Source organism: Hypanus sabinus, chromosome 9, assembly GCF_030144855.1.
Source record: "Hypanus sabinus isolate sHypSab1 chromosome 9, sHypSab1.hap1, whole genome shotgun sequence".
Lineage (NCBI taxonomy): Eukaryota > Metazoa > Chordata > Chondrichthyes > Myliobatiformes > Dasyatidae > Hypanus > Hypanus sabinus.
In genome coordinates, this window is record NC_082714.1 from 68,052,259 (window position 1) to 68,076,369 (window position 24,111).

The 24,111-nt window shown below is 43.2% G+C and overlaps 1 protein-coding gene across 1 annotated transcript in view; it reads right to left on the bottom strand.

Moving 5' to 3' along the window:
- Positions 1-24,111, bottom strand: part of LOC132399468 (tumor necrosis factor receptor superfamily member 13B) — a 42,727-nt gene that overhangs the window by 12,945 nt on the left and 5,671 nt on the right. The window contains exons 2-3 of the mRNA XM_059979855.1: positions 22,971-23,076; positions 21,912-22,028 (exon numbers count right to left, since the gene is read on the bottom strand). Of these exons, the coding sequence (XP_059835838.1) occupies positions 21,912-22,028; positions 22,971-23,055 (202 nt within the window). The 5' untranslated portion in view covers positions 23,056-23,076. The remainder of the gene's footprint in view (positions 1-21,911; positions 22,029-22,970; positions 23,077-24,111) is intronic.

Here is a 24,111-nt window from a genome sequence, read left to right on the forward strand (position 1 = left end):
TGCTGGTGTGGAAGACAATTTCATGCGTAGTTTGCTTTCTGCATCCAGTACGTTTATATCCACCATTGCATCAGAACAAGGTCTTTAGGCCATATCATTCTCACATTATCCTGTCAGATTTGACTTGAGGTGCGTGCCTTCATTTCACTGCAATTGCTGTGACATAGCTCTTTTCTTTTTTGTCATCTGACCCAATATTAACTTTGTAACCAAGATTTTTGAAAGTTCACATCTAGCCCTAACTCTGTCTTACCAGATGCAATCAAGAGCATCAGTCATTCTGCAGCTTGCAGCTGAATCAAAGTATAGAGAGCACTGTCTCCACTTTGTATGAGTTGAAGAGACTCCAGCCGCAAAGTTTATTCCGTATTCGTCAATCTATTGCTAGTAATAATCCATTCCTGTCATTATAACCTGCTTCCTGCATTAGCAGATGATCAACATGAGGGTCCCTGTTAATGTCCAAAGGTTCCAGCAGGATGATTTCCTCCAGGTCCTGGGGATGTGCTTAAAGCTACTTGCAGTGCAGTAATAAACTAACAACATCTCCAAGATGTTGAGCATTGCTAAAGAGCAATGCTTGAAATACAGATGAGAAATTCTGGCATTTTTGTGTGGTAGACTACTGCACAAATGGAGTCCTGTAGACTTTTTGTGCAGCAACTAATCAGAGATCCAAAGCATGAGAAGACATAGCTCGCTCAGGGTTACCAATCAACTCATGACAGGTTAGTGTTTGGAGCAGCGGCCAATCAGCGATCAGGATTGATTGGCAAGCTGAGCAGACTCTGCTGGAGTGGACAGTGTTGGAGTGGAAATTTTGAGACTTCAGCTCTTTGAAGCTTCAGTAAGAAGAGGCTTAAGTGAGAGAAAGTGAAAATGCTGTAGGTAGATTTTTTTCCAGTTTCTTTATATCTGCTCAGTTTGAACATTGGAGATGCCAGGCAGGATAGTGCAAAGCTCCTCTTGCAGGATGTGGGGAGGCAGGGAGACCTCCAGTGTCCCTGACAGCTACAACTGCAAGAAGTGCATCAAGTTTTAGCTTCTAACGCTCCATGTTAAGGAGTTGGAACTGGATGAAGTCTGGTTCATTCAAGAGGCTGAGGGGGTGATAAATAGGATGTATAGAGAGGAAGTTACACCCAAGGTGCAGGACACAGGAGACTGATAGTCAGGAAAGGGAAAGGGATTAGACAGCCAGTGCCGAGCACCCCTGTGGCCAACCCCCTCAACAACAGGTACTGAGGAAAGTCACAGTGGTCAGGTCTGTGGCACTGAGTCTTGTTCTGTGACTCAAGGGAATTGGGGAAAAGAAGCAAGCTGTGGTGTTAGAGGATTAGTTGGTTAGGAAAACTGACTGGAGGTTCTATGGACGAGAATGAGATTCCAAAATGGTATGTTGCCTTGCAGGATAACTTAGATCGAGTCTTCAGATTCTTAAGTGGAAGGGTGATGGTCCATGTAGGTACCAATGACATGGGTAGGACGAGAGATGGGGTTCTGCACAGGGAGTTCCGGGAGTTAGGTGCTAAATTCAAGGGCAGGATCTCTAGAATTGTGATCTCAAAATCTCTACCTGTGACACCTGAAAAAGGAAGATTATACAGTTTAACACGTGGCTCAGAAGTTGGTGTAGGAGGGAGGGTGTCACTGAGCTCTCTTCCACAGAAGGTGGAACCTGTTTAGAAGAGATGGTTTACACTTGAATTGGTTGGAGACTAATATCCCAGTGGGAAGGTTTGCTAATGCTGCATGGGGGGTGGTAGTTTAAACCAGTGTTGCAGGGGGATGGGAACCAGAATGTCAAAACACTTTCTGGAGAGGTGTTGGACAAAGTCAGGAATCAAAAGGTTGAACATGCTGAGACTTAATTTCTGAGCTCAGGAAAGGCGGATGAGCTCAAAATTTGGATCAACGCATGAAATTGTGACATTGTAGCCATTACTGAGACTTGGTTGCAGGAGGGGCAGGACTGGCAGCTCAATATTCTTGGGTTCCATTGTTTTAGACATGATAAAGGAGGAGGGGTGGTGTTCATAATCAGGGATACTGTCACAGCATGCTCAGTCAGGAGCGCTCACCTAGTGAGATGTTGTGGGTGGAACTGAGGAATAACGAAGGTAAGACTACGTTACTAGGCCACCCAGCAGTCCATGGGATTTAGAGGAGCAAGTCTGTAGAGATTGCAGGCTGCTGCACGAAACACAAGGTTGTTATGGTAGGTGATTTTATCGACCTTCACTAATCCGGCACCACTGGTACCTGAGGAGTGACTGATTAGTGAAAATGCCGAATTACAGAAGGATCACATGAAGCAATAGCTAACTGCCTCATCATACCTTTAAAATATCGTGTATATCAGTACAAGTGAGATAATAATGAAACAGAAATATTAAATGAGTAACAAGTGAAATTTTAATAACATTTTAATATACTGTACAGGCAGAGATAAAATAAAGGGTACCGGTAAATGTGCAGGAATTAACTTATACAGAACAGTTGAGCACTTTCACTTCTAAAGTGAGATGTTTAATGTACCTTCTGGCAAAGTTACGTGTCTGAAAGTGTGGGGTTGACAGGATCATCAACATCTTCATTTTGAAAAATGAGCGAAGCATCAGGAACTGGTGCTGAAACTGGCACAAGATTGTACACCTGCTCGGGGCTTGATTTCCCATTGAAGACTAACTTGGCAAACTTGTCAACAAACTCTGCTGCTGCTTCCCTGTCTGCTGGATGTTTTTCACCCCACACTGCACGAGACTGTAAGCCATGACGCTGCTTGAACCGATGAAGCCAGCCTTCACTGTAGTCACACTCATAATCTAGTCCTAGTTCTTCATGAAACACTTTTGCTTGTTCCTTCACCATATCTCCAGATAGTCAACACCTTCACTTACACAAAGATTAAACCACATTATCAGCACTTTATCTAGTTCCGAACTTCTTCCATCTTTCATTGTTTTTCTTATACACATCTGTTTCTGTGAGCCACTATCAGCAAAAAAAATGTAGCAGTTATTCTTTCTGTTTCTTTAAATTCTGCACTGTGGAAGAGCCAATGTTGTAACACTCACACAAACTTTTCACTGATACACCACTGTCCAGTTTTTTCAAGAGGTCAACCTTAGCTTTAATGGATAATGTGCAGTGTTTTTGCTTCACAGCATGAGGTGTATTTCCTTTACTCACTGAGGCCATAATTGTAGGAAAACAAGCAGGAATCACCTGTCTGCACTTATAAGAGCGTGCCAACACGTGAACAAATCTAGTGCAACCAAAAAAAATGTCCAGCAAATTGGTACAGTGACCCAGGAAATTTGAAATTACAGTTGCGTGGAAAATTTGTAATCAGTGCTAGAGTATTGAAGGAACTGGATTACAGGTAGTTGGATTAGTGAAAGTCGACTGTACATGCCTTTCAGAATAAAAGGTAAAATGACAGGTTTAGGGAAGCTTTGTTTTCCCAAGGCCCTGGTTAAGGAAAAAAAAGGTACATAGCAGGTATAAGTAAGTAGGAACAAATTATGTGCTTATGGAGTACAAGAAATGCAAGAGAACACTTAAGAAAGAAATCAGGAGGGCTAAAAGAAGGCATGAGGTCGGCCTAGCAGGCAGGGTGAAGGAGAAACCTAGGGGATTCTACATATGTTAAGAGTAAAAGTGCAAAGGAGAAAATTGGTTCTCCAGAAGATCAGTATGGTAATCTTTGCATGGAACCAAAAGTGATGGGGGAGATTTCTTGCATCTGTATTTAATCAGGAGACAGAAACAGAGTCTATAATAGGCAAAGCAGCAGCAAGGTCATGGACCCTGTATAGATTACAAAGTGTTTGCTGTCTTGAGGCAAATCAGGGTAGATAAATCCCCAGGGCCTAACAAGGTTTTCCCTCGGACCCCAGGAGATGCAAGCACAGAAATTGCAGGGGCCCTAGCACCTCATTAGCACAAGTGAGTTACCAGAGGATTGGAGGATAGCTGATGTTGTTCCGCTATTTAATAAAAGCTCTAAGAATAAGCCAGGAATTTATAGGCTGGTGAGGCTGACATCATTAGTGAGGAAGCTGTTGATCTGGATAACAGAACTGGTTCAGGAAACTTACAGATGACACCAAGACTGGGGGTGTAGTGGACAGTGAGGAAGACCAGAACTTTCAGCAGGATCTGCACCAGCTGGACAAATGGCAGATGGAATTTAATGCAGCCGAATGCGAGGTTTTGCAACTCAGTAGGACCAACCAGGGTAGGTCTTTCACAGTGAGTGGTAGGGCACTAAGGAATGTGATAAAACAAAGGGATCTGGGAATACTGGTCCCTAGTTAATTGAAAGTGGTGACATGGGTAGATAGGATCATAAAGAAAATTTTTGGCACGTTGGCCTTCATAAATGAAAGCACAGGGGATGGGATGTTTTGTGGGATGCCTAATTTGGAGTATTGTGCGCAGTTTTGATCACCTACCTACAGGAAAGATGTAAATAAGTTTGAAAGAGTATTAAGAAAATTTACAAGGACGTTGCTGGGACTGGAGGACCTGAATTATATGGAAAGATTGAATGGGTTTATTCCTTGGAATGTAGAGGTATAAAAATAGAGGTATAAAAATTGGGTATAGATGGGGTAAATGCAAGCAGGCTGTTCCACTGGTGTTGGTTGAGACTACAACTAGAGGTCATGGGTTAAGTGTGAAAGATGAAAAGTTTAAGGGGAGCATGAGAGGAAACTTCTTCACTCAGAGGATGGTGGGAGTGTGGAATGAGCTGCCAGCTCAAGTGGTGCATGCAAGCTCGATTTCAAAGTTTAAGAGAAATTTGGATAGTTACAGGGCTATGGAGGGCACTGGTCCCAATGCAGGCCGATGGGAGTAGACACTGCAAATGGTTTGGCATGGACTAGGGCCAAAGAGCCTGTTACTGTGCTGTACTTTTCTATGACACAATGACTTCCTTCAGCAATAGAATGTGTCCCATCCTGTGATGTTGTAAGTTTTTTCCCTAAGTAGTCTTCCATTGATTATACCTGACCTCACTTTCAAAGCTAAGGATAGTTTTGTTACCAGACAGCACTTTAATGCCCTATGTCACTTCTGCCAATGTGAATTTACTGTCCCAATACAAAATTGCAGGTCCAAATAAAATGGCTCTCTTTCCAGGAAGAGAAAAATATGATGTATACAAAAGAAAATTCTTGTTATTTTATTGGATGTTAACAAAGGTGTTCCTATCTTTTTCTCCCCAGAGTTTTGGACCTGTGACTTTGAGCACCTTCTACCATGTACCATGGGCCAGCACCTCACTCCAGTGATTGCAACAGGTTCAATCAAAGCTACAGAGAGTTGTAGGCTCAGCCAACACCATCCTCCACACCATTGAGGGCATCTTCAAAAGGGGTGCATCAAGAAGTGGGTATCCATCATTATTAAGGATCCACACCAGCTGGGACATGTCCTCTTCTCATTACTACCATCAGGGAGGAGGTACAGGACTTGAAGGCCTACACTAAACATTTTGGGAGCAGTTGCTTCCCCTCTGCCATCAGATTACTGAGCAGTCCATGAAAACTACCCCATCATTCCTCTGTTTCCTCCTTTGCATTATAATTATGATGACATTTTGTCTTGCACTGTACTTCTGTCACAAAACAACATACCGTATACTAGTGATAAGCCTAGTGAAACATAGAAAACATGCAGAATACCAGTGATAAGCCTAGTGAAACATAGAAGCATAGAAAATATACAGCACAGTACAGGCCCTTCGGCCCACAAAGCTGTGCCAAACATGTCCTTACCTTAGAACTACCTAGGCTTACCCATAGCCCTCTATTTTTCTAAATCCATGTACCTATCCAGAAAATTCTTAAAAGGCCCTATTGTCTCCACCTCTACCACTGTCACCAGCAGCCCATTCCATGCATTTACCACTCTCTGCGTAAAAAATCTTACCCCTGATATCTCCTCTGTACCTACTTCCAAGCATCTTAAAACTATGCCCACTCGTGCTAGCCATTTCAGCCCTGGGAAAAAGCTTCTGACTATCCACACGATCAGTGCCTCTCATCACCTTATGCACCTCTATCAGGTCACCTCTCATCCTTCGTCACTCCAAAGAGAAAAGGCCAAGTTCACTCAACCTATTCTCATAAGGCCTGCTCCCCAATCCAGGCAACATCCTTGTAAATCTCCTCTGCACCCTTTCTATTGCTTCCACATCCTTCCTGTAACCCAACCAGAACTGAGCACAGTACTCCCAAGTGGGGTCTGACCAGGGTCCTATATAGCTGCAACATTACGTCTCGGCTCCTAAACTCAATCCCATGATTGATGAAGGCCAAGAGTATGCCTTCTTAACCGCAGGGTCAACCTGCACAGCAGCTTTGAGTGTCCTATGGACTTGGACCACAAGGTCCCTCAGATCCTCCATACTGCCAAGAGTGGTAACATTAATGCTATATTCTGCCATCATATTTGACCTACCAAAATGAACCACCTCACACTTTTCTGGGTTGAACTCCACCTGCCACATCTCAGCCCAGTTTTTCATCCTGTCAATGTCCCACTGAAACCCTCCACACTATCCACAACATCCCCAACCTTTGTGTCATCAGCAAACTTACTCACCATCCCTCCACTTCCTCATCCAGGTCATTTATAAAAATCACAAAGAGTAGGGTCCCAGAACAGATCCTTGAGGCACACCACTGGTCACCGACCTCCATGCAGAATATAACCTGTATACAACCACTCTTTACCTTCTGTAGGCAAGCCAGTTCTGGATCCACAAAGCAATGTCCCCTTGGACCCATGCCTCCTTACTATCTCAATAAGCCTTGTGTGGGGTACCTTATCAAATGCCTTGCTAAAATCCATATGCACTACATCTACGGCTCTACCTATATCAATGTATTTAGTCACATTCTCAGAAATTTGAATCAAGCTTGTAAGGCATGAGCTGCCTTTCACAAAACCATGCTGACTATTCCTACTCATGCCTCTCCAAATGTTCATTAATCCTGCCTGTCAGGATCTTCTCGATCAACTGAAGTAAGACACAGTAGTCTATAATTTCCTGGGCTATCTCTACTCCCTTTCTTGAATAAGGGAACAAGGGTCTGCAACCCTCCAATCCTCTAGAACCTCTCCCGTCCCCACTGATGATGCAAAGATTATCACCAGAGGCTCAGCAATCTCCTCCCTCACATCCGACAGTAGCCTGGGGTACATCCCGTCTGGTTCCAGTGACTTATCCAACTTGATGCTTTCCAAAAGCTCCAGCACATCCTCTTTCTTAATATCTACATCCTCAAGCTTTTCAGTCTGCTGCAAGTCATCCCTACAATTGCCAAGATTTTTTTGCATAGTGAGTACTGAAGTAAAGTACTCGTTAGGTACCTCTGTTATCTCCTCCAGTTCCATGCACATTTTTCCACCGTCACACTTGATTGGTCCTATTCGCTCACATCTTATCCTCTTGCTCTTCACATACTTGTAGAATGCCTTGGGGTTTTCCCTAATCCTGTCCACCAAAGCCTTCTCATGGCCCGTTCTGGCTCTCCTAATTTCATTCTTAAACTCCTTCCTGCTAGATCTCTATCATTACCTAGTTTTTTTTTTAATTTTTCATGAGCTGTTCTTTTCTTCTTGTCTAGATTTACAACAGCCTTTGTAGACCACGGTTTGCTGTACCCTACCATCCTTTGTCTGTCTCATTGGAACGTATCTATGCAGAACCCCATGCAAATATCGCCTGAACATTTGCCACATTTCTTCCATACGTTTCCCTGAGAACATCTGTTTCCAATTTGTGCTTCCAAGTTCCTGCCTGATAGCCTCATATTTCCCCTTACTCCAATTAAACGTCTCCCTATCTTGTCTGTTCCTATCCCTCTCCAATACTCTGGCAAAGGAGATAGATTCTTAGTTATGATTAGTTTTTCTCAAAAGAGCTTTGAGCTTGGTAATAGATACTTCCTTGCTGCGTTTATCCAGAACAGAAACATTCCCAAGATTTCCTGCCATTCTGCTTCCTTTGCTATGATCTACCTGACAATTGAATTCCCATAAATGAAATCATTGTGTGTTTTAACTTTAAAGCCATAAAGCCCCAAACATGTCAAACAGGAGAGAAACTAGCTTCCTGGTGAGCAAGAATGCAAGTGTAGGTATACATACCCACAGAATTATTACAGATGCTTTAATTTTTCAAAATAAAATTTTGGCTGTGATCTATAATGCATAGCTGTTGATTTTACCCATTTCTGGTTCCACATCCTACCCTTGGAGGGAGATCCTATAAATCTGCTTTTTCAAAATTGCAAGGAATCTGGTCAGATGCCACCAGTATTTCTAGAGGAGTTATTTAACAACTGAAATCATTCTGTTCTTTTGCATTACCTGAATCACCGCATCCCCATTATCAAAATGCTTAAATGCGACACAAGAAGATAGCAATGTAATAATATTTTGGCTAAGTTTCTGGACCTTGTATCAACATAGGGAACCTAGACACAGAAAAGTATATTTGAGAATGCACCAGAGGAGTTGGTCCATAATCCCACTTTGTGAGCTCCCGGTGTCCCATGTCCTGCTGAGGTGAAGAATGTTCTCAGCAGGGAATATCTAAAAGTAACTCATCAGAAAGAAGTTGCCCTGGAAAATGGGAAGAATCATAGCTTGAGAAATCGCTTGGGATTTTTTAAACAGAACTATTATCAAATGATACAGTAGTGGAACAAAAGTTCGGTTACTGAGATACCACTAGAAACCTGGAAATAACAAGCCTCCATTAAAATCTTATCTTGCAGTAGTGGACTTTATTCAGAAGTTCCACATTATTAACTGGATTAAAGTCAATAAAACTGCAGGAATAAATTTAGTTTACTGAAGGCTATAAGCTGGGACAACATTCCAATTATTGCACTGAAGACCTATGCTCCAGTCTAGCCACTCCAATAACCAAGCTGTTTTTGTACTGGCATCCTTACAACAAAATGAAAAATTGCCTGCAAAGAGCATGTCAAACACATTCCAGTGACCTACTGCCCAATCACTCCACTCTCACTGTGAAGTAATGGAATGTGTTGTTGACGATGCTGCCAAGTGGTATTAAGGCACTCTGCTGAAATGGGAGTCAGTAGGTTTAAAAGAGGAAATGCTCCAGTGATTTGGAGTCCCACCATTCCAGCCGCAGGCACCATGGCAGGGTTTTTCCAAGCCAGCAATCATCATGAATGACCTTTGTGTTGCAAGGTCAAAAGGGGAGAATTTACTACCAATTGTGTAACCCTTTGAGTTAAAAAAGCAGATCATGCCTGCATGCATCAGGACTTAGTCAGCAAATAGGCATGGGGACTAAACATTATTTTCACTGTGTAAGGGCCAAGTGGGAGAATGTGATCACCTACGATTGCCATTTAATGAGGTCCTCACACACTTAACATTCAGGGTGTGGTGGGTAAAACCATTGACCAGAAACTTGACTGGATGTAAATAACGTAGCTACAAAAACAAGCCACATGTTGAGTGAGTGGCTTACTCCTGACAGCATAAGATCATTCCACTGCCTCCACCAGTCAAGTCAAGAATGCAGTGGAACTCCATGTGTCTGAATGACCACAGTGCCAATAGTTCAAACCCCTCCAGCCCACTTCAGTGGTACTTCATCTACCATATATTTATACTGATTCTGTCCACAGTGGCTGGAGTGGGGACGTGTAGAAGGGACACTGCAGTTACTTACCCAGCCTGTTCAGATATTACTTCCCAAACCCACGTCTTCTACTGACAGACGATATTGGGCTAGCAAAAGAGATATGCCTGTCTGTACAGAAACAGACCTTTTTGCCTGATATGTCCACGCTGACCATTGGGTACCTTTCCATTCTACGATATCCCAACCAAGATGGTACTAAGCTTTCTGGCAGTTACGTGATGGCAATAGTGAAATACTAATGAGACTCACCTGGATATTAGAATCAGTTTATTATACCTGACACATCACGAAATTCATTCTTTTGTGGCAACAGTACAGTACAAGACAAAAATCACCATAAGTTACAAAAAATAAATAAAAAGGTACAAAAGGGGATAGTGAGGCAGTGTTTGTGGGTTCAGCGACTGTACAGAAATCTGATGGCTGAAGGGAAGAAGCTGATCTGAAATGTGGAGTGTGGGACTTCAAGCTGCTGTAACTCCTCCACAATGGTAGTAATGAGAAGAGGGAATGTCTCGGATGGTGGGAGACCTTAATGATAGATGCCATGTTCTTAAAGGCACCAACTTTTGAAGATGTTCTCTGTGTTAGTAAGGGTTGTGCCCATGATGGAGCTGGCCAAGTCTAAAACTCTCTACAGCTTTTTTTTGACCCTGCACTTGGAAGATTCTATACCAGGCTGTCATCCAAGCTGGCAGAATGTTCTCCATTGTACATCTTTGGAAAGTTGGTGACCTGCTAAACCTCCTCAATTCCCAATGAACTATACCCCCTGCAGTGCCTCTTTGTGATTGGGCCCAGGACCTTGAAGCTGCTCACCCTTTCCACCACTGACCCCTCAGTAAGGACTGATATCTGCTCTCTCAACTTCCCCTTCCTGAAGTTCACAATCTATTCCATAGTCTTGCTGATGTTTCCAATGGTGTTGCTGCAACACCACTCAACCAGCTGATCTATCTCACTCCTGTACACAACACCACTCAACCGGCTGATCTATCTCATTCCTGTACACAACACCACTCAACTGGCTGATCTATCTCATTCCTGTACACAATGCCACTCAACCGGCTGATCTATCTCATTCCTGTACACAACACCACTCAACTGGCTGATCTATCTCATTCCTGTACACAACACCACTCAACTGGCTGATCTATCTCATTCCTGTACACAATGCCACTCAACCGGCTGATCTATCTCATTCCTGTACACAATGCCACTCAACCGGCTGATCTATCTCACTCCTGTGCACAACACCACTCAACCAACTGATCTATCTCACTCCTGTACACAACACCACTCAACCAACTGATCTATCTCACTCCTGTACACAATGCCACTCAACTGGCTGATCTATCTCATTCCTGTACACATCGCCTCTCAACCGGCTGATCGACCTCACTCCTGTACACATTTCCAATCAGCCAGCTGATCTATCTCATTCCTGTACACTTCCTTGTTGCCATCTCAGTTCTGTCCATAACAGTAATGTTATAATCAAATTTATAAAAAAATTTTTTTACCTGTGTCTAGCCATACAGCCGTGAGTGTAGAGAGTGGAGCAGTAGGCTAAGCACACATCCCTGTTGATTATCATCAAGAAGGAGGTGTAATTTCCAGGGCATACAGAGTGTGGTTTCCTGATGAGAAAGCCAAGATCCAGTTACAGAGGCCCATAGCTTGTTAATTAGTACTGAGGGGATGATGGTGTTGAATGCTAAGCTGTAATCAATAAACAGCATCTGAAGTGTGTATTGCTGCTCCAAAGCCAAGTGAGAGCCAATGAGACCTTTTGTGATTATACACAAATTGTAGTGAGGCCAGGTCCTTGCTCAGACAGGATTTAATTCTAGCCATGACCATTTTCTCAAAGCACTTCATCACATTAGATATGAATTCTACTGGTGGATAATACCACTCCCTGCTCACCCTGCCCTCTTCTTGGCAACTGATGTGGTTAATGACCTTTGGAAGCCGCTGGCAATGTTTGGCTGCAGCATTGAGAGGTTGAATAATTCAGCCAGTTGGTTGACACTGTTGTTTGGAATGGAGGACAATAGTTGGAGAGATTGGGTAGGCTGGTTTAATTTTCACTGGAACACAAGAGGATGAGGGGTGATCATATAGAGGTGAACAAAATTGCAAAGAGCGTAGTCTTTTTTCAAGGGCTAAAGAGTCCACAATTAGAGGGTATGAGTTTAAGAAGAGAGGAGACTGAGGTAAGAAAGATATCTAGAATGAGCTGCTTGAGTAGGTGGTAGAGGCAGATATTATTACAAGATTTAAAAACCATTTAGATGTTTCAGATAGGAAAGCACCTGGGGGTGTCAGGACGCAGGTCAGTGATTGTAGTATTCACAGTCCTGTTGTAGCCACTGTCCAGTGGAGTTTCTAATTGATGTGGGTGTAGGGGTGTGGTTGTCAATGGTAATAATAGTTGGACTCTCTTGGAGATGCTTGTTGCCTAAGTACTTCTGTGGTGTGAATGCCACATGCCATTTATCAGCCCACATGGAATGTTATCCAAATCTTGCTGCAGGCTGGTCTGGATGCAAATTGTTGCAAATTGTACATGGACATCTCCACTTCTAACAATGATGGAAGGGAGGTCATGAATGAAGCAGTTGACAATGTTTGGGACTAGGACACTGCCCTGAGAAATTCCTGCAGGAATGTATTAGGGTTGGGACAATTGGCCTTCAGCAACCACTGATACCTTTTATGCTTATTGATTTCAGTTTAACCAGAGCAAATAGCTGCCACTTGTAAAAATAGAAATATAAAAAACCTACAGCACAATACAGGCATTTCGGCCCACAAAGCTGTGCTGAACATGTCCCTACCTTAGAAATTACTAGGCTTACCAATAGCCATCTATTTTACTAAGCTCCATGGACCTATCGAAAAGCCTCTTAAAAGACCCTATCGTATCCGCCTCCACTACCGTTGCTGGCAGCCCATTCCATGCACTCACCATTCTCTGAGTAAAAAACTTACCTCTGACATCTCCTCTGTAATTACTCCCCATCACTTTAAACCTGTGTTCTCTTGTGGCAACCATTTCAGCCCTGGAAAAAGGCCTCTGACTATCCACACGATCAAAACCTCTCATCATCTTGTATATCTCTATCAGGTCACCTCTCATCCTCCTTCACTCCAAAGAGAAAAGGCTGAGTTCACTCAACCTGTTCTCACAAGGCATGCTCCCAATCCAAGCAACATCCTTGTAAATCTCCTCTGCACCCTTCCTATGGCTTCCACATCCTTCCTGTAGTGAGGCTACCAGAACTGAGCACAGTACTCCAAGTGGGGTCTGACCCAGGTCCTATATAGCTGCAACATTACCTCTTGGCTTCTAAATTCAATTCCACAATTGATGAAGACCAATACACCAGACACCTTCTTAACCACAGAGTCAACCTACACAGCTGCTTTGAGCGTCCTATGGACTTGGACCCCAAGATCCCTCTGATCCTCCACACTGCCAAGTGTCTTACCATTAATACTATATTCTGCCAGCATATTTGACCTACCAATATGAACCATTTCACACTTAACTGGGTTGAACTCTATCTGCCACTTCTCAGCCCAGTTTTGCATCCTATCAATGTTCCACTGTAACCTCTGACAGTCCTTCACACTATCCACAACACCCCCAAACTTTGTGTCATCAGCAAACTTACTAACTCATCCCTCCACTTCCTCATCCAGGTAATTTATAAAAATCACGAACAGTAAGGGTCCCAGAACAGATCCCTGAGGCACACCACTGGTGACCGACCTCCATGCAGAATATGACCTGACTACAACCACTCTTTGCCTTCTGTGGGCAAGCCAGTTCTGGATCCACAAAGCAATGTCCCCTTGGATCCCATGCTTCCTTATTTTCTCAATAAGCCTTGCATGGGATACCTTATCAAATGCCTTGCTGAAATCCATATACACCACATCTACTGCTCTTCCTTCATCAATGTGTTTAGTTACTTGATAAACCATATAACAATCACAGCACAGAAACAGGCCATCTCGGCCCTTCTAGTCCGTGCTGAACTCTTAATCTCACCTAGTCCCACCTACCCGCACTCAGCCCATAACGCTCCACTCCTTTCCTGTCCATATACCTATCCAATTTTACCTTAAATGACACAACTGAACTGGCCTCTGCTACTTCTACAGGAAGCTCATTCCACACAGCTATCACTCTCTGAGTAAAGAAATATCCCCTTGTGTTTCCCTTAAACTTTTGCCCCCTAACTCTCAAATCATGTCCTCTCGTTTGAATCTCCCCTACTCTCAATGGAAACAGCCTATTCACGTCAACTCTATGTATCCCTCTCAAAATTTTAAATGCCTCAATCAAATCCCCCCTCAACCTTCTACGCTCCAATGAATAGAGACCTAACTTGTTCAACCTTTCTCTGTAACTTAAGTGCTGAAACCCAGGTAACATCCTAGTAAATCGTCTCTGCACTCTCTCTATTGATATCTTTCCTATAATTCAGTGACCAGAACTGTACACAATATTCCAAATTTGGCCTTACCAATGCCTTGTACAATTTTAACATTACATCCCAATTTCTGTACTCAATGCTCTGATTTATAAAGGCCAGCATTCCAAAAGCCTTCTTCACCACCCTATCTACATGAGACTCCACCTTCAGGGAACTGTGCACTGTTATTCCTAGATCTCCCTGTTCCACTGCATTCCTCAATGCCCTACCATTTACCCTGTATGTTCTATTTGGATTATTCCTGCCAAAATGTAGAACCTCACTCTTCTCAGCGTTAAACTCCATCTGCCAACATTCAGCCCATTCTTCTAACCGGCATAAATCTCCCTGTAAGCTTTGAAAACCCACCTCATTATCCACAACACCTCCTACCTTAGTATCATTGGCATACTTACTAATCCAATTTACCACCCCATCATCCAGATCATTTATGTATATTACAAACAACATTGGGCCCAAAACAGATCCCTGAGGCACCCCGCTAGTCACCGGCCTCCATCCCGATAAACAATTATCCACCACTACTCTCTGGCATCTCCCATCTAGCCACTGTTGAATCCATTTTATTACTCCAGCATTAATACCTAATGACTGAACCTTCTTAACTAGCCTTCCATGTGGAACTTTGTCAAAGGCTTTGCTGAAGTCCATATAGACTACATCCACTGCCTTACCCTCGTCAACATTCCTCGTAACTTCTTCAAAAAATTCAATAAGGTTTGTCAAACATGACCTTCCACGCACAAATCCATGCTGGCTACTCCTAATCAGATCCAGATAATTATAAATACTATCTCTAAGAATACTTTCCATTAATTTACCCACCACTGATGTCAAACTGACAGGTCTATAATTGCTAGGCTTACTTCTAGAACCCTTTTTAAACAATGGAACCACATGAGCAATACGCCAATCCTCCGGCACAATCCCCGTTTCTAATGACATCTTAATGATTTCTGTCAGAGCTCCTGCTATCTCTACACAAACTTCCCTCAAGGTCCTGGGGAATATCCTGTCAGGACCTGGAGATTTATCCACTTCTAAATTTCTTAAAAGCGCCAGTACTTCCACCTCTTTAATTGTCATAGGTTCCATAACTTCCATACTTGTTTCCCACACCTTACACAATTCAATATCCTTCTCCTTAGTGAATACCGAAGAGAAGAAATTGTTCAAAATCTCTCCCATCTCCCTCGGCTCCACACATAGCTGACCACCCTGATTCTCTAAGGGACCAATTTTATCCCTCACTATCCTCTTGCTTTTAATATAACTGTAGAAACCTTTTGGGTTTACTTTCACCTTATTTGCCAAACCAACCTCGTATCTTCTTTTAGCTTTTCTAATCTCTTTCTTAAGATTCCTTTTACATTCTTTATATTCCTCGAGCAATTCCTTTACTCCATGCTGCCTATATCTATTGTAGACATCCCTCTTTTTCCGAACCAAGTTTCTAATATCCCTTGAAAACCATGGTGCTTTTAAACCTTTAACCTTTCCTTTCAACCTAACAGGAACATAAAGATTCTGTACCCTCATAATTTCACACTTAAATGACCTCCATTTCTCTATTACATCCTTCCCATAAAACAACTTGACTCAATCCACTCTCTCTAAATCCCTTCGCATCTCCTCAAAGTTATCCTTTCTCCAATCAAAAATCTCAACTCTAGGTCCAGTCCTGTCCTTCTCCATAATTATATTGAAGCTAATGCTATTGTGATCACTGGACCCGAAGTGCTCCCCAACACATACATCTGTCAGCTGACCTATCACATTCCCTAACAGGAGATCCAACACTGCCCCATCTCTAGTCGGTACTTCTATGTATTGTTGCAAAAAACTATCCTGCACACATTTCACAAACTCTAAACCATCCAGCCCTTTTACAGAATGAGCTTCCCAATCTACATGTGGAAAATTAAAATCTCCCACAATCACCACCTTGTGTTTACTACAAATATCTGCTATCTCCTTACACATTTGCTCTTCCAACTCCCGCTCCCCATTAGGTGGCCTAAAATACACTCCTATCAGTGTTACTACACCTTTCCCATTCCTCAATTCCACCCAAATAGTCTCCCTAGAGGAGCTCTCTAATCTATCCTTCCAAAGCACTGCCATAAGATTTTCTCGGACAAGCAATGCAACACCTCCTCCTCTGGCCCCTCCTACTCTATCACACCTGAAGCAACTAAATCCAGGAATATTTAGTTGCCAACCACACCCTTCCTGCAATCATGTTTCACTAATAGCTACAACATCATAATTCCAGGTATCAATCCACGCTTTAAGATCATCCACCTTTCTTACAATGCTCCTGGCATTAAAATAGATACATTTAAGATACTCTCCACCTCCTCCTCTCTTTTCATCCCTAACAATGGATTCAAATTTATTATCCTTTTCTTTCTTCCCCCCTATATCTTCAGGCTGAGCGCATCCCTTCTCCATCACCTGCCTTTCCTCCCTCACACACTGTCTACTTACTTGCTCTACTGGTGAACTAACCTCCTCTCCCATAGTTTCCTCAAATTGATTCCCACCCCCCCCCATCTTACTAGTTTAAAGTTTGCCCTGTAGCCCTAGCTAACCTCCCCGCTAGGATATTGGTCCCCCCAGGATTCAAGTGTAACCCGTCCTTCTTGAACAGGTCACGCCTGCCCCAGAAGAGGTCCCAATGATCCAGAAACTTGAATCCCTGCCCCCTGCTCCAATCCCTCAGCCACGCATTCATCCTCCACCTAATTCCATTCCTACTCTCACTGTCGCGTGGCACAGGCAGTAATCCCGAGATTACTACCTTTGCGGTCCTTCTTCTTAACTGCCTTCCTAACTCCCTATACTCTTGTTTCAGGACCTCTTCCCCTTTCCTACCTATGTCATTGGTACCTACATGTACCACAACCTCTGGCTCCTCACCCTCCCACTTCAGGATATCTTGGATGCGATCAGAAACGTCCCGAACCCTGCACCTGGCAAACTACCATCCGGGACTCCCAATCACCTCCACAGAACCGCCTGTCTGAACCCCTAACTATCGAGTCCCCTATTACTATGGTCCTCTTTCTTCTATCCCTACCCTTCTGAGCTACAGGGCTGTCCTCTGTGCCGGAGGCCCGGCCACTGTCACTTCCTCCAGGTAGGCTGTCCCCCCCAACAGTACTCAAACATGAGTACTTATTGTCAAGGGGTACAGCCACTGGGGTACTCTCTAGTACCTGTCTCTTCCCCTTCCTGACCATGACCCACCTATCTGCCTCCCGTGGTCCCGGAGTGACCACCTGCCTGTAACTCCTCTCTATCACCTCCTCACTCTCCCTGACCAGGCGAAGGTCATCGAGCTGCAGCTCCAGTTCCCTAACTCGGTCCCTCAGGAGCTGCAGTTCGGCGCACCTGGCACAGATGTGGACATCTGGGAGGCTCGGAGACTCCAGGATCTCCCACATCCGACACCGAGAACAACAAGCTGCCCTCACACTCATACTTCCCAAATAACTGAAAATAACAAGGAGAACTAAAAGATAAGCCTACTGTGCCCTCTTCTGCCTAAGCCCTCTGAGCCCAAGCCCGACACTCTGCTCCCGGCTCACTCCGCTGCCCGCAACCGAAGCTGCCCGCTTCTTAAGGCTGCATTCTTTTTATATCTTCCCTCCTTCCCAGGCCTCCTTCATGCATATCAAAGGCAAACTGATAAAGTATGTAAAAAGATTAACATGGTCAGTTAAACAATAGCAGCCTGTTTTTTCTGCAAAAAACTGCTGATGATCAACAGATGTGCTAAGCCATGCTGAGCGTTATTTCTTCTTGGAGTTAGACAGTGTTTCAAGGTCCTTGTCCCTTTGTGTAGTCATGCACATAGATAAGACCGTCCAGCCTGTTTTGTGTATGTGAGCCATTATGTCTATTCTGTAATTTGTCTCTCGGTACTATCATGCACATAGTTAAGTCTGGCTCCAGCCTGTCTTGTGTGGGAGTATCTGAACGACTATATCTATTCTGTAAGGGCAACTGGCAGTTAGTTGGTGGACCAAGCAGGAACAGTCACAGACTGTTCCAGTTTGAGCGACTAACTGAAGTGCCCCAGAGGCTTTGAATAAAGGGTTTATACTTATACAGTCTCTGAGTGAGTTTATCCAGATTCGACTGCCGCAAACATTTTCACTTCACCTCTGGAATTCTGTTCTTTTACTCCAGGATCATGATGAGATCTGGAACAAAGTTGTCATGGCAAAGTTCAAACTAAGCATTGGTGAGTAGACATCTCTTGATAGCACTTCTTCAGCTTGCTGATAAATGATAGTAGACTAATCAGACAGATTAGGTTTGTCCTGCTGGTTATGAACAGAACAAACTTTTCAAATCTTGCACATTGTTAATAGATGCCAGTGTTGTAATTGTACAGGAACAGCTTGGCTAGAGGTGCAGCTAACTCAGATATTTTGTCCCATATCCTTTGTTGTATTCTGTACTGTTTCTTAAGATCATCTGGAGTGAATCTGATTTTCTGGAGTCTGGCCTTTGTGATGGTGAAGATCTCAGGGAGAAGTCAATAAGATTATCCAGTTAACACACACAAAATGCTGGTGGAGCGCAGCAGGCCAGGCAGCATCTATAGGAAGAAGCACTGTCGACATTTCGGGCTGAGACCCTTCGTTAGGACTCAGCCCGAAACGTCGACAGCACTTCTTCCTATAGATGCTGCCTGGCCTGCTGTGTTACACCAGCATTTTGTGTGTGTTGCTTGAATTTCCAGCATCTGCAGATTTCCTCATGTTTGTGAAAATTATCCATGTGTAATTCTTGGCTTAAGGTGGTGATGAACTATAGCTAAAGCTCCCATGCTAGCTCCACCATTGCTGGAGGGTGTTGGAGCTTCCTGGTCCAATCAACTGTTCAATTGCGACTAGGTGTAGCAGGACTGTCATAGCTTTCATCTGATCCATTGGTTGTGAGGTCCATTGTGAGGTCACTTAGCTCCATAGTTTTTACTAAAAAGCAAACATAGTCCCTGTGTTTCAGCCCTCACTAGGTAGTCACCTCATGGTTCTCAGGTGTTCCTGTTCCTGCTGTTGATGGTCTGTTCTGCTCTCCCTACTCAGTCACAGTTGCTCTACGGTTTGGTAGTAATGCTACAGTGAGAGATACATTAGGCCTTGTGGTTACAGATTGTGCTGCTGCTGATGACCCACAGTGTCTGGTGGATGCCCAGTTCTATGGTACTGAACTGTATTGAAACAATCCCATTTAGTACATTAGTTATTCCTCACAATTCATTATAAGGTATGCTTGGTTCCCACAGGGTTTGGACAATGGTCACCGATATCAGTGATATTTTGGATGGATACATATGCCACAGGTAAACTGGTGAGGTTTTGGAGGCTTATCTCTCTGTTTCTTACCCAGTCTTGGCTTCATGTTGTTTCTTTCACTACCTGCTGCTCCTACCCAGAGTACCTTCTGTGCTCTTGACACAGGTTTTCTTCCAAGTGCTGCACTTTGCCCATGTTTGACTAGATGCCACAAGTCAATGTTGTTCCCTTTCAGCTTGTATCACAGTGCTAGCACCTCTAGACCTTTGGTGAAGGAGAAATTATGATGGAAAAGTCTGGCTTTAAGGTTTGATTTGGTGAGTATAAAAGTAACAGCTGTGGCTCTTCAAGTTATTAACCAGTGCCTACATGTTTGTGAAAAGGATTTACGATATGGACTTCATGTCTGGGTCAATGCCAGGTGGACATCTGGACTTAGTCTTTCCCTGTTTAAGCACAGTGCTAATGGTAGAACTGACAAGGGTGCTAGGCTATTTTGGGGCACTAACAGAGTACTGAAGTGCTACGTTTATCCAGTTATGTTATACGGCTCAGAATGTTGGGCAATGTCTAGTAACATGAGGAAACGAATTGAAGCAGCAGAGTTGTGATTTTTGAGGAGGTTGCGAAGAATATCATGGACAAAACGAATATCTAACGAGGATGTCATGAACAGAGCAAGCACAAAAAGAGATCATGAAAAGGCAACATAACTTCATTGGACAAGTGATTAGGAAAGAGGAGTTAGAATGCACGGTAATTATGGGAAAGATTGAAGGGAAGAAAGCAAGAGGAAGGCAAAGACAAATGATGATAGAGACAGCAGCCAGAGAACTGGAAATGAATACCAATGAATTAAACCACTTGACCCGAAACAGGAGTGCGTGGGTCATGGCAGTCAAAGTTCAAACTGGGCATGGCACCTGAAGATAGATGTCTCTGGCATCTCATGTAGGCCAGGCTGGGTAAGGACAGCAGATTTCCTCCACTAATGGGCAATAGTGAATCAGTGATCTGGTAGTTGTCCTGATCATCATTATTAAGATTGGTTGTTTTATTTTATTCTTCAAAATCCAAATTATAAATTGATTTTAAATTCTACAGCTGCTTAGTGGGACTTTTCTCTGGATTGTTAATCAAGAACCCTGGATTACTTGTAAACAGGAGACCAGGAGATGCTGGAGATCTGAAATAAAAATAGAAAATGCTGGAAACACTCAGCAGGTCGGGCAGTACCTGTGGAGAAAAAATGGAGTCATGTTTCAGGTTGAAGACTCCTCATCAGAACAGGGTAAGAGAGAACACAAGAGCGTGAGGGAGGGAGGTGGTTTCCTTTATGTTGAATGAATCAGTCACAGATTTGGTGACCACTTTGCAGAACAGCCCAATCTGTCTGCAAAGGTGACACTGAGCCATTCAGTCAATTGTTCTGCTAAATCTCCACCCCATTCCCACTCTGATCTACCTGCCTTCTTTCAACAAGGTCCAATGTAGGCACCTGTTCATCTGAGCACATTGTAGTCTTTCAGGACTCAACATCAAATGCTCTATACTGGGATTGTCTAGTTCTGCAAGGATACGAATTAACTCAGTGTTTCTTTCTCAGCCGACATGGTGTGATTTGCCTAGTGTTTCAGGTTGCAGCAACAGCTTTGAGTTTCCATTTCTCAGTTTTAACCTGTTCTTTTGTTTGTGGTCTAGTAGGTGTGTAAAATGGAAACCCTGGCTTCACTCAATCACATATGTTCCCTTTATTCTGGGTGTCCTATCCCATCTTGTCTGCTGACAACTAACAGTTATTTTTGTTCCAATTCTGCTAAAGGATCTTCAACATGGAACATTAACAGTGTTTCTTGTTCCACTGTTGTTGTTTTTGACCAGTTGGGGTTTCCAGTTTTTAATGGATAAATAGTTTGGTGATTTAATTACTCCACCTGCACTGTACCTGTGCAGTGACCCTCTGGCTGTGATTGCTATGCTCATGTAACTATACATAATGCAGAGGCATCAGAGGACGTCACTGTCAAGGTTATCAAATGCCGCAGGTAGGCAGAGTGCAGGAGCAGCGGCTTTCCATTTTCAGGCACTAAGGCTGTTATTTGCATCTTTGAGGAACATTTATGTTGACTAATTCTTCACCCCAGCCCATGATTGCCCACAAATGAAGCGTTCTCGACCAAAGAAACGGTGGGGCTAATTCATTGTAACCATGTTCAGACTAGACGCTCAAAGGCAAAGCATTTATTAATTAGCAGCTGGAATTTCTTTTATCTGATCTTGCAATGAGCTGAGAATTGGAATCAGTAACACATGGCCTCATGACAACTAATTATCATGGACGTCATTGGTCTTACAGAAAGAATAACTCAAATTTCTTACCACTGCAAACGACTGAGCATTGTTGAGGGTGTTGGCCGCACACATCAACACATTTGATACATTTGCGTAGCAGTTTATCCCAATAAAACCCTGGGGAATTGTTGCATTTCCAAATTTCTGCGATTAAAGGACAATCAGCAAATTAAAAAAAATCAAACTATTTAGCCTATCATAGTAAACAAAATAGTTAATGGAACAATGTCTAAATGCAATAAGTAAACACAATCATAAACCCCAAAGAAGAAAAGGGATAGATATGGGGGAGCGGAGGCAGAAACCCGAAGCGGATAATTATCGCCCAGTTTTCATCCCCTTGTTAATCAATTGTATTCATCAAATAGTGTGTGAGCCTTCCTGCCAAATTAAATCCATACAGGTACAGTAGAAAGCGACTGTCTTGGGCTGAGTGAGAAGGGTCTTTTGTTTTATTGGAAAAACATGGGTTTTGAGATAGTTTGATTAAAATTTCTAAAATTATTTGAGCTAAAAATGAAGGCAAGAAGGCATAGGTACAGAAGTGCAGAAGCTTTTGAGACCTGGTAGTATTTTGCTCCAGAGATTTGATGATTGCTGGAAAATATTGCTCCGCATGTTTCTTAGACTGAAAGACTTGATTGAGAGGAAGGCATTGGGACTAAGTGATATGAAGCCCTTTGACTGAGCTCGTTTGGTTGTGACTGGGTGCAGGAGCAGGAGAGGAAGAGTGCAGAAGTGCGAGAGAGATAAGTGGTGGACACTTTTTGAGGATTAATTATTATCAGGGATGAAGCAGCCTTGCTTCTTCCTGCTTTATGTGTTTTATTTACTGGCAGAGAAGGCAAAGGCTAATTCTGGTAATTCAGTGAGGTAATAGAATTTAATATGATCAGGTGAATGTGGCAAAGTAATTGATAGAAAACCTGGTCCATCTGAGAATTGAAATACAAGTTCTTTATCTGGTCTGTAACTGAAACAAAAAATGCAAATTTTCCACTGAGCTTTTATTGAAATCAGTTCCGCACATTTAAGGGCTCCAGAAGCAGGTAATGAGAGGCTACAAACCACAAGACTTGTACATACTGTGACAGTTTCGCCCACTGTGCTGACATTTGCAACAGCGTCGCAGGAGGTCGTCCCAGTATTCATCATCTGAACAGCTACTCATCTTCTCTCAAGATAACAAAATCTTTAAGATAATTTGGGAAGAAATCTTTAGTATTAATACTGTTGCCCTTGTTATAAAATTTACACTGATGCCACATCACTCAAGCCCTGAGCCAGCCAGCTGAACAACTTGAGAACTGTTCAGTTTTGCTCTCACGGCAAAATTTGACAGTCAAGCATCTCAGATCATGAAGTGAATGAACTGGACAGATAACCAGTCATTTCCTTGTTGATCAGTACACACAAAATGCTGGAGGGTCAGCAACATCTATGGAAATGAACAAACAGTCGATGTTTCATGTTGAGACTATTCATCAGGACAGGAAAAGAAGGGGAAAGGAACCAGAAAAATGAAGGTGGGTGGGGGGAGGGGGGAGGACAAGCTGGCAGGCGACTGGTGGAAGAGGTGAAGTACTGAAAAAGAAATCTGATGGGACAGGACAGTGGAACATTGGAGAAAGGGAAGGAGGAGAGGCACCAAAGGGAGGAGATGGGCAAATGGGAAGAGAAGAGGTAAGAAGGGAGCCAAAATGGTGAAATGAAAAAGGGAAATTACTGGAAATTAGGGAAGTTGATGTTGATGCCATCCAGACAGAATATGAGGTGTTGTTCTCCAACCTAAGAATGGCCTCATCATGACCGTAGAGGAGGCCATAAGCCAACACTTTAGAATTTGAAGTAGAATTTAAAAAGGTGGCCACCAGCTTTTTGTGGCAGATGAAGCAAAGGTGTTCAACAAAGCAGACTCTCAATCTGCTTCTGGACTCACCAATGTACAGGAGACAGCACTGGGTGTAGTAGAGTCCTGACAGACTCACCAGTGAAATGTCGCCTCACCTGGAAGTTCCTTTTTGATGTTGACTAAAAGACAATGTCAGATATTGTTGGAAACACTTTTTCTTTCAGAAACTTCATGCCATTTAGGTAAAGTAAATACTCTGGATCTTTGAAATTGAAAAGGGTATAAAAGAATATGGGGAAAGAAATGCTCCACAGGATTACAGTCAACATCGCTGTAAACACTGGCATGTACAAATGTTAGTATAGTTGATGGTGT